Source organism: Amborella trichopoda, chromosome 9, assembly GCF_054954075.1.
Source record: "Amborella trichopoda isolate Santa Cruz 75 chromosome 9, AtrichopodaSantaCruz75HAP2 v2.0, whole genome shotgun sequence".
Classification (NCBI taxonomy): Eukaryota; Viridiplantae; Streptophyta; class Magnoliopsida; order Amborellales; family Amborellaceae; genus Amborella; species Amborella trichopoda.
This window is the reverse complement of record NC_142344.1, coordinates 2,814,827-2,826,145: the sequence shown is the minus strand read 5'-3', so window position 1 is coordinate 2,826,145 and position 11,319 is coordinate 2,814,827. Positions and strand designations below refer to the sequence as shown.

At 31.4% G+C, this 11,319-nt stretch overlaps 1 protein-coding gene across 1 annotated transcript; it reads right to left on the bottom strand.

Moving 5' to 3' along the window:
* Positions 1-907: 907 nt before the first annotated feature.
* LOC110007601 (transcription elongation factor 1 homolog) lies at positions 908-5,764 on the bottom strand. Its single transcript, XM_020669621.2, has 5 exons — positions 5,515-5,764; positions 3,606-3,738; positions 3,059-3,129; positions 2,785-2,806; positions 908-1,375 (listed from the first exon to the last, which is right to left on the bottom strand). Exons 2-5 carry the CDS (start codon positions 3,713-3,715, stop codon positions 1,324-1,326), a joined length of 255 nt encoding a protein of 84 aa, XP_020525280.1. The 5' UTR covers positions 3,716-3,738; positions 5,515-5,764; the 3' UTR covers positions 908-1,323.
* Positions 5,765-11,319: the final 5,555 nt, after the last annotated feature.

Genomic DNA, 11,319 nt, shown 5'->3' with positions numbered 1-11,319 from the left:
GACATTATTTGAGAATGCGTCTTACTTTGATTGTTTAGCGCTTCAGCCTTGTACAAACCACACCCACTTTTAAATACTTAATCAACAAAGTAAATTTTATTTCTGTTTTTATTTTACTCAATATTATTTGTATGGTTCTTTAGATTTCTATGTAACCTTTTCTAATAGTATAAAGTTGTAACCTATATGAACTTTTTGTTCAAGATTTAAGGGATACAATCTCAATGAGAGAAAACCAGAGAGATTTATAAAAAAATCTAGACAAAATATAAGGGTTAATATTAAAAGTATTCTTCTTTACACATGTTCTATTTTGTATTTTATACCTCAGGTAAAATGGTTGTTACCCTCTAACTGTAAAAGTCAAATACATGCGCAAAAGTTTACGGAAATTTATCAAAATACACCGCAAATTTGAACCATTTGACTTTTTATCTTAGGCGCAATTTCAGAACCCATTATTATGCTATTAGAAATTTGACAAGAAAAATGACCTATGTGAAATTAGATAAAAAATATATGTAACATGTTATATAATTCAAATCTAAAATTTAGTTTTAAAAATTTATCAAATCTAAAATTTAGTTTTATAAATTTCTAAATATTGATTAAATTCGAGCAATTTCGTGGGATCGACTTCTGGCCATCCACCATCCATGCCCAGTGATGGCAGTAGAGATTAATTATAATTCCAAATGACATTCATGTACTTATGGTTAATCTCATCCGTCCATCAATTGAATGGACCGTGATGCCCCATGGGACGGGATCTACCATATAGCGACAGTGCATGGTATGTTGTGCAAAGAAATCGGCATAGTATCCTTCACAAGGATATCAACTATAGTTGAGAGAGAGATAGAGAGAGAGTCGCGTAATGGAAGTAAAATAATTTATTAAATGACTATAAATAATCAAAATATCAAAATTTCATAAACTCACACTCCATCCATATACATATTTGCACATCATAAAAATTCATTTATTTTGAATACATGAATTTAAGCACAAATTTGGCCGTGGTATATACACATGAGAGAAATTGCTCACATTTACATTTTCTATAGCTTCAAAACAATGACAACACCAACTCGCTATAAAGAATAAATGAAATAAATAAGAACAAATCTTAGCAAAAATTAATTATTTACAGCATCCAAGAACTGAACATGATGCATAACTTGTGTGCTCTTCTTCACCAAAAATCGAGAAAAAAAGAATCCATCAAGTCTTGTACAAATAGGGCAACTCTCCAAATCATATCATTTTTTGCATCCAAGATTCAAGGCTTTGGAGCGTCCATCTTCTAATAATGATTAAGATTCAAGGCTTTGGAGCGTTTGCAGCTTCACATGCGTCCACCCATTCGCAATAACTGCAAAATTAGTAAGGCGATAAGAAGTCCACTACATTTGACATTAAACCTCACAATACCAAGTGTTTCTTATTCCCCTCTCTCAAGTTTATATAAAGTTGAGACCTTAAAATGTAGAACTACAGATGCACCTCAAAATCCATCAAAAGATGTTGTTTTAATGTTGAAAAGCCATCTAATTGATCATTTCGACATCGAGATATATGACTATGAAAAAAAAAAAAAAAATTAGTCCCATAAATAGTGCATCTTACAACACATTATCTAGACTGTCCATTTTCAAAATTTTCATATATTTATTGACCTACTTGATTTTAACTATTTTCGAAGTTTAAAATTTTAAAATTAGATATGAAAATAGATTTTGAGATAATCCTTAAGAATATTTTACATCAAAATTATTTGTTATCATAAAATTTGAAGGTGCGCCTTAATTGGATTGTTTAAGGTTGCAACTATAAGAAAACTGCACACACACACACACACACACACATATATATATATATATATATATATATATATATATATATATATATATATATATATATATATATATATATATATATAGAGAGAGAGAGAGAGAGAGAGAGAGAGAGAGAGAGAGAGAGCTGGGTTGCTATAATGAATAGTAATATAGGTGAAATCCTAACCTTCAGATCTTCATCATGTGGTTCAAAATGCATATCACTATATGAATTTTAATGTTTTTTCTATAAATCTGATTAAGATGATTTGGGATGTATATACCTAAAACTATTGCGCACCATATAAAAATATAAAAAAAAATTAAACAATTTAAAATATCTAAATTACCTCCGTAATTTTTCAAGGGTATACTTCAATCATTTTATATTTTAAGAAATATTTTATATATATATATTAATTGTGCATCCTATTTTATAGGACACACGTCAAAAATTTCATTATGATCTGATTTTTAGAAGAAATATTAAAATTCATATAGTGATATGCATTCTAAACCACATGAAGATCTGACGGCTCTCATTCCACCTATATTACTATTCATTATAGCTGCCCAGCTATTGTTAGCTTTTTCCTATATATATATATATATCACACACACAGAAATTGTGTAAGAATGCCGGGAGTGTGGCAACATTAGAGAGAATTGGGCAATCCATTCGTATTTTAGTTTCATTTACTATGTTTTCTGATAGCATTGGGCACTAGGCAGCTTTATCATTTCTTCGAGATCTAATTTTTACATTTCTTATTTTGATTCCAGTACATCTTATTTTGTTTTTGAAACTAACTGTAACAAAAAAAATTTAGTTAACCAACTTGATTGCATAACTTAAGGGTAATGAAGCCTAACATTAAACATATCAAATGGCTATGGAGTTCCAAAAGAAAAGAAAAGAAATGAACAGATGGTTAAAGCCACTTACATGTCAATGGGTTCCGTTAAAGCTGCAAAAACAGAGAAATAAGGAATTGGGTCAGAGTAATGCTTAAAGAAAAGGCACAAATAGCAGTTTACCATATTTTGATTTTGGACAGCTACAAATACAAAAGTTCAACTTTTGTTAGAATTAAAGTTAAATAATTGAAAAGACGCGAAGATGGCCACGATATCGCAGAATGATAAGGGCGAGATAGGAAATATATTAGATTTGTAGAAATCTAAATTCAGTTCTATATTAGAGAGGTTTTTAGATATACCATGAATCTTGGTTGCATATCCCACTTCGCAAACCCTGCAAATAGCCTCCCCAATCTTTAGCTTTCGATCTCTGAAGAATAACATTATCCGTTAATACCCACCATAATAGGTAAGTCAGAGTACTCATCCAGAGACATATATCAGTCCATTTGCAGGCTAGAAAAGAAAAAAGAAAACAAAAGACAGACACAACTAATGAAAATGAAAGAATAATAGTAATATGAAACTTTTGGGATTGAAAAAGAAAGACTGTAGAACTCAATTGAAATATGAATTCAAATTAAAAAATGCAACAAAGCATAATAATCTTTTGCTCATTTCAGAGATACAAACGCAAAGGTCTCAAAAGAGACAGTACTCAGTACACGATAAAGCAGCGTGTTGGCCAATTTAAGATTAGAGCGAAGGCCTGCCCAACAAAGCTTCTCATCTCTTTTAGCGGTGACATGTTCAGCACTTTAAAATGCACCATCGATAGATACAAATGGACACCCAGAAAAATTATTATAGGGAAAATAAAGATTATTACCAGGAAAAGCTACTCACATTATGCAATCAACACTATCAGGATGGTTACAGAACGGGCAGCAAAATGTCGTATCAAGCTTGGGTAGCTTCTTCTTTGGAAGCACGGTCCTGGACTTCCTCTTCCCCATATTTCAAATACTCAGCTCAGACACTGGTTGAAATAATCAAATCACATATCATATAAATTGAACAATTATGTCAAGCAATCAATGATAGAAAATGCCAATTCCAAAAGAAAACAGAAAAAAAAAAGAACAAGGAAAAGAAACCAATTCATAAAGAGGAATCATGAAGAACTAATAGCAAGGGCATCCAAATTCTAAACTTAACCCTAATTACATAACAACAAAGTGCATAAAGGTATTTTAAAAAAAGAAGAAGAAGAAGCAAATACTGCATAGACTGATACAAATCATATTGCTAGGTATGGATTCTAATTGGTGTCCAATTTTGGTAAAAGGATGACTCATTGAACGCAATCATGCCAAAGGTGCTTGGAGAGATTCTTGGAGAAATTTTGAAGTATGTGAAATTTCTGAAGTTGGGTTTAGACATATTTGGAGAGAATCAAACAAGTTACGAGGACTTCCTGACAAGAGAAGGAATAAAAAATTATTCGATAACAGTAAAAAGTGTGAATAATGTCCCATTACAGAACGTAAATGGTGTATATCTTAAACAACATTTATAGTTGTATATCTTTTATACTTATTAATGATCTTGCTAACAATGTAAAAATATGTATATTATATATGTGCGTGTATCCTTCGCTATGGCTAAAAGAATTTTTCATTTTAAGAATTTTCAAAGCAACATCCTTCCCCATAGCATGAACTATTTCTAACCTCAAGAGAACTGCCCATGATGAAGAACACTTCAAAAACCATTTAGGAAACAAACTTTTAACTTTTCAGAAGCTATAATTAAAGCCAATTTCTTAACAGAAGTTCTCTTCAGGTCAACCTGTAGTAAGCTTTTGTATCATCCTTAGAATATAGAATATCATAGATATAAACTCAGGTTAAAAAAATTTATTGTTTAAGAAGTTCGCTATTACTTAGAGTATATGTTGTATCTGTAACTCTTAGCTTAATACTTCAGAACTGAAGCTTGATCATCATAAGAGATAAAAAGCTCCTAATCCATGATCTTGTAACTCTCCCACCATTACTAATCAAATCAAATCAAATCTAATTGACTGTATGCATATAAAATCTTTAAATTCCTCAAAACAAGGTTTCACTGTCCAAATTGATTTTCTGGCTAATTACGAAATGGAAGCTTCATGTGCAAGTTGGCAAGTGAGAGAAGAAGCAATGTTTCAGGGTCCTAGAAAGCAATTTCTAAGTTCTAACCATCATATGAATCAATTCATGACCCCAAACTTGCATGACCAAGTAAGATTTCTCAAAAGTTTTCAAGCAAATGATATCATACCTTACAGGGACTCAAGGGAACAGTTTTCTAAAACCTGATCAAGATTAATGAGTAGATAATGGATGCATGTAAGTATATCCTTAAACCCTAGAAACCTCAGAACTGTAAACCCTATAGTAGTACATGGAAAAGCTTACAAAGTTCTAATCAAAGCCTTGAACGCCTACCATATACCACAATTCCAGTCAAATTATGTCCAAATCAAACCCTAAACAAGAGAGAGTGAAATATACAAATCTTAATTCCTAATCGTAGAAATCTAAGCCACATATCACATCTTGTGAATACAAAGAGAGAGAAGAAAAACTATACATGGAGAAACCAAACTATTGCATACAGAGGGTACAGATAACAGAGGAGGAAATCTCTCAGGTTTTGAAAAGATTAGAGAGAGAAAGAGGGCTCATCTGAGTAGAGAAACCCAACCTGATGTTGTGGTTTTACAGAACTTTAGAGAGCAAAGACTCTCTCGCACAAAGAGAAAAGTTACCTGGTTTCCAAAACGCAGAGCAAGAAAGCGATATAGCAGAGCAAACTTATTCTCCAAAACTCAGAGCACTGAGAGCGCGTCTTCTCCAAAACGCAGAGCAAGAGAGCGATATAGCAGAGCAAACTTATTCTCCAAAACGCAGAGCAAACTTATTCTCCAAAACGCAGAGTTAAAGAGCGATAGAGAGGAGGAGGTAGAAAGATTAGTTTAAAAAGAATCTTAATCCCGAAACTTTATAGTGTCCTAATGTATATCAGAATCAAGAACATCCCAACGATTTATACGCAGATTAGTTTAAAAAGAATCTTAATCCCGAAATTTTATAGTGTCCTAATGTATATCAGAATATATCAAGAAAATCCCAACGATTTATACGAAGATTAGTTTAAAAAGAATCTTAATCCCGAAATTTTATAGTGTCCTAATGTTTATCAGAATCAAGAACATCCCAACGATTTATACGCAGATTAGTTTGAAAAGAATCTTAATCCCGAAATTTTATAGTGTCCTAATGTATATCAGAATATATCAAGAAAATCCCAACGATTTATACGCAGATTAGTTTAAAAAGAATCTTAATCCCGAAATTTTATAGTGTCCTAATGTTTATCAGAATCAAGAACATCCCAACGATTTATGCGGAGATTAGTTTAAAAAGAATCTTAATCCCGAAATTTTATAGTGTCCTAATGTATATCAGAATATATCAAGAAAATCCCAACGATTTATACGCAGATTAGTTTAAAAAGAATCTTAATCCCGAAATTTTATAGTGTCCTAATGTTTATCAGAATCAAGAAAATCCCAACGATTTATACGCTTCAATCGGGTGTCTAATGCTTTCAATTTGAATCCTATATCTTATTGCCGCGTAAAGTTCGTTTTAATAGATTTTGGATAAAATAAAAGAATATGGTTTGATAGGCCTGCAGCCCTATAAAATAAGTAAAGCTCCACCTTATAACTCATCAAATAATATTAAACGAAAACCTTTACGTCGTTCATCTCGGCTTGGCTTGAACATTTATGGTTGTGAAATAAAATTAGGATTTCAAGCTGTGTATATTGTAAAACTCATCAAATATTATTTAAAAGAAAACCTTTATGTCGATCATCTCTGCTTGAATATTTATGGTTGTGAAATAAAATTAGGATTTCAAGCGTATATATTGTAAACAATTATCTAGACCACATGTTTCGTTTTAAAATTAATTATTCAAGATTTGTACTATTTTTTGAGTTTCAAATTTTATTGTTAGTGTTAGAAATTTTATTTTCAAGTTATCCTGGAGCTTCTCATCATGTAAAGTGCGAATATTTGAAATGAGGCTTTATTTTGTTTAAATAGAGCCTAGGCCTTATAAAAACTTCATTTTTGGATAAAACGCAAAGATCGCTTGGATGTTAGAAAATCTTGTCATTTGACCTCCTCGTCATGGATATGTTAGAGAAAATTTTGGGTATATATGCCCATTTAAAATTTCGAAGTAATTTAAGATTAAAAAATAGTATAGAAATTAGACGGTCTAGATATTATTTATAGGATGCACTATTCTAATATTTGAAATCTATATTTTCTCATGTCCATATAGTTATAGCTTGAGGTGGAGATAATCAAATTGAGGGTTTTTCAACATCAAAACAATCTCTTCTAGTGAACTTTTGAAGTGCGTCTTGATTTGATTGTTTAAGGCCTCACCCTTATATAAACTTTTTTACTTAAAAGTTTGAACTATATAAATTTATGTTTTTTTGGGTAAGTTATATAAGTAGTTCACTTAACATATTATCTAGATAGATCGTCTATTTTTAAGATTTTTCAATATGTATAGACATATTAGATTTGTACTATAATTGGAACTTAAAAAAAGCTTATGTAAGGTTGACACCTTAAATTGTACAAATAAGGTACACATCAAAACTATGTTAGAAAAGGATATTTTTTTGGGTAGATCAGTGGGGAATACTGACCCCAACCCATTTTTAGAAATAATTAATGGTTTTTAAATGCGTTAGTAGGAATGGAAACCTAGACCGGAAGTTGAGGTTCAAGTGGTGCTGTCACCACGACCTCAACCCCATTCCTTAGAAAATGCTATTTTGACATTAGAAAATTTTCTAATTGATCATCTCAATATCTAGATACATGGATTTGGAAAAAGAAAAAGAAAAAAAATCCCAAAAATAGTACATCTTACAACACATTATCTTGATCGTCCATTTTCAAAAAAATTTGTGCGTTTATAGATTTGCATGATATGAACTCTAGTAAGTTTAGAATTTTATTACTGGAGATGAAAATAGATTCTCGGAACATCCAATAAAATTTCGACAACAAAACTGTATCTTATTTGAGGTGCGCCTTACTTGGAATGTTTAAGGTTGCATATGATCTTACGTAAATCTCACCCTTGGGACTTTAAATTTTATAGTAAAATTTTTTATATAAAGTTGCAAACTTATACTATTGAAGTAAGGTGCCCCTAAAAAATCTAGTATAAAAAGTATTATGAAGTAAACTTTCTAATTGATCATCTTAACCTCGAGACGTATGGATATAAAAAAAAAAAAAAAGAATTTCAAGCTTTAAAAGTAATGCATCTAGTAATAAAATATCTAGACCGTCTATGTTTAATATTTTCAATTGTTTATAGATCTACTTAATGTGTGCTATTTTAGAATAATTAATTTATAATAGCATTGAACATAGACTTTTAAGTTATTATAAAGTTTCTGACGCCGAAACTACATCTTCCCGTAAAATTTAGAGACATACCTACCTTCCTTATATAGTATAAGTTGGCGCCTTATACAAAACTCACCCTTTTTTAAATGAGGAAAATAAATGTTCGAGCTTCCAGCATTCTTCAGACAGTGTTTGCTAGTGTACATTACTTCGATTTTTTTAAGGTTCACACTTTGTAGAAATTGCACCGTTTTAGAAAAGGTGGGAGAGAGGAGGGGAGGCAGGAGTTTATTTTAGATAGTTTATGTGGTGTTTGGATGTCACTTCATATTATGGCTTAGATAGCCAAATCACAAAGAAAACAAATGTAATTTACCATCTAGGGTGGTTTTTGTGGGTCGCCTTAGCCAACCTAGTATCCATCTTAGAAATAAAAAAGTTTTGAGTTTTAAATATGAATTATTTGAAATTTATTTTGGGGTTATTTAGGAGGTTTATTTTAGTTCATCTGATATATAATTTAAAGTTAAATTTATGTTGGACGAGATTAAGAAATTTTTAGATCCATTGTCTAAGGATAAAAAACTATACCCGGGCCTCTAACCCCACATTAGGATGCCACCTAATTAAAGGACCACTCTTAACCCATTCAATGCAGGACCACACAAAAAGAAATAAATTGAAAGCGAACTTGAGTTTAGAAAGATTGGAAATTCTGAATTTTTCCCCATATAGTTTTGATAAAAATGTAACACATGGGCAAATATATTTGCAAGGAAAAAAGTAACTTGTTAAGTTATTAGAGTTGGAGTTGTTCATAGGGAAAAAGGTTTCTTTCGCAGATGTGTTGAACATGGAACTTTTCCAGAAACTGTAAGAAGAGATGGAGCTGTTTGTGCTATTTTTTTGTGGAAAATTTATATAAAATTCTATTTTGTATTTTGTGCTCAAAGTCCCACTTCTAATTGTATGTTTCTATTTTATGGATGCAGTTTCTATAAGGCTTGGAAGTTATGAAGAAAAGTACATCCTAACCACTAATTCTGGCCTGGAAAACACTTTGGGCATGAGAAATCCTTAAAACGGCTCCAAAATCTATTTCCACCCGAATTATAAAATTTGTTGCTGACAAAAAAGGTACAGACATGTGAACACTTAAAAATTAACTGCCTAGATAATGCATTACAATATGCAATGTCTTTATGGCTTGAAGTCTTAATTTTTTTTCACAATGATAATGATTGATTTGAAGGCTCCCTTATGCTCGAAAGATAGTTTTGGGTACGGTGCAGAGGTGAGCCTTTACCTATTTCTATGAGGAAAAGGTTTATATAGAGCCGAAGCTCTAACCAAAAGGTCTATATAGAGCCGAAGCTCTAAACAAACAATTTAGAGCCCACCTCAAAATTTCACTAGAAGAGGTTGTTCTGATGTCCAAATATCCTCGAATTCATCATCTCGACATCAAGATGCATAGACATGAAAAAAAAATCGATAACAAGTTTTGAACATAGTGCATCTTGTTACGCAATTTTGAACCGTCAATTTTCAAGTTTTTCAAATTTTCATAGATTTGCTCCATCTACATTATTTTTTAAACTTTAAATTTTAAGATTAAAGATGAAAATATATTTTAAAGCTATCACAAAGATTCAGTATTGAAACCACATTTCTCAACACTATTTGAAGGGCCTCAACTCTATACAAACCACACCCTTTCTATACCTTTATTTTAAACTTTTCCTTTTTGTCATATACATTACTCACGGTACCATTAGAAAATTAAAAAATCATTCAATAATTATGGATGACTAATAATCCACTACAAGATTCATTTATATTTATCAATTTTATTTCCTTCAATTTTCTATTTTGCAGTTAGTATTGGTGTGCATTTCCGCACAACATGGATACCCAAAATTTGAACTTAATTTGACAAAAAGGAAAATAAATAAAATTAAAAGACGCTATGACTCGATCAATTGATGAAAGGCAAAATGTTCAAATGATATTCAAGTAAATTGATAAATTCCCATATTTTAAAAAAGAAAAAATTTATATAAAGTTGCAAGCTTAAAATGTAAAATTAAAGATGCACCTCAAATATCCATTGAAAAAGGTTTTTTAATATTGAGAAACCCTCTAATCTCGGGAATAATTTCATGCAACAGTTATTGTAGTGTAATATTATGCAAACATCTTCAAAACTATATTAGAGATATTTGTTTAACACAAATTTTTAAATGTCCACTCTTTTCATTCTTAAAAAGAATCATTAAAAAGAAAATTTTGAAAAAATGGTCTAGAAAGTTTTCGTTCTACCCTAATTAATATAAGCCATCTATTTTATTGAGATGGTTAGATATAGGCCTCAAAAAGATTTTTTTATTCCCAAAATTTTAATTTAATGTTATTAATAATGCTAAAAAAAGAAAAAGTGATTTTAAATTTGTTAAGACTTAGATTTTAAATTCACCAAATGAACGGTGGAAATTCATTGTTGGATAGATACTAATTTTGACCATATCTAAGGTCCAATTTTTTGATCACTGGTTAACAACAAATTTGTTGATAATTTGACACATCAGACCTTTTAAGGTGAATTCATTTATCCTCTTTGTTTTATCACATTAAAACCCTACAATCGGGAAACGATGGGCAATCAGGGTCGCAGCCCAAAAATAGTGAACGATACTGCACTTTTTTTACCGACCAATTCAGCTGACATACAATTGAGTGGGCAATCGAAAATTCAATTCTAGGTTTTAAAACACTACTTTTAAAATCGGACAGAGCCAACAGCGACCCATTGAAACGGATTAAACCTACACCTATTGCTTCAGCCACAATACACTAGAGAACCATAAAAAATCTCCACTAAAATCTTCCCTCTTCAGCATTTTCTCACATTTAAGTGAGCACATCAGTCGATTCCTTTGATTAGTGTAAAATATCTTTCGATCCATAAAAGATTACACGTGTATACTTCAAAACACTAGTCCATCACAAGCGCACCTAAAAGCCACTCAAAAAATTGACCAAAATGGCTGGCAATGGACTGGACCTGGGCCGAGCCTGCCTCGCCAACCATCAGTCTGGGCCCCCTCTGGGCTGGGCCC

Bases quoted from the DNA above. Each gene is read 5' to 3' on its own strand.
- LOC110007601 (XM_020669621.2), bottom strand. From the start codon at position 3,715: ATGGGGAAGAGGAAGTCCAGGACCGTGCTTCCAAAGAAGAAGCTACCC. The intron at 3,130-3,605 runs GTGAGTAGCTTT...GTTATTCTTCAG, and splicing joins GATAGTGTTGATTGCATAAT to AGATCGAAAGCTAAAGATTG. The intron at 2,807-3,058 runs GTATATCTAAAA...CTGTTTTTGCAG, and splicing joins ATATGCAACCAAGATTCATG to CTTTAACGGAACCCATTGAC.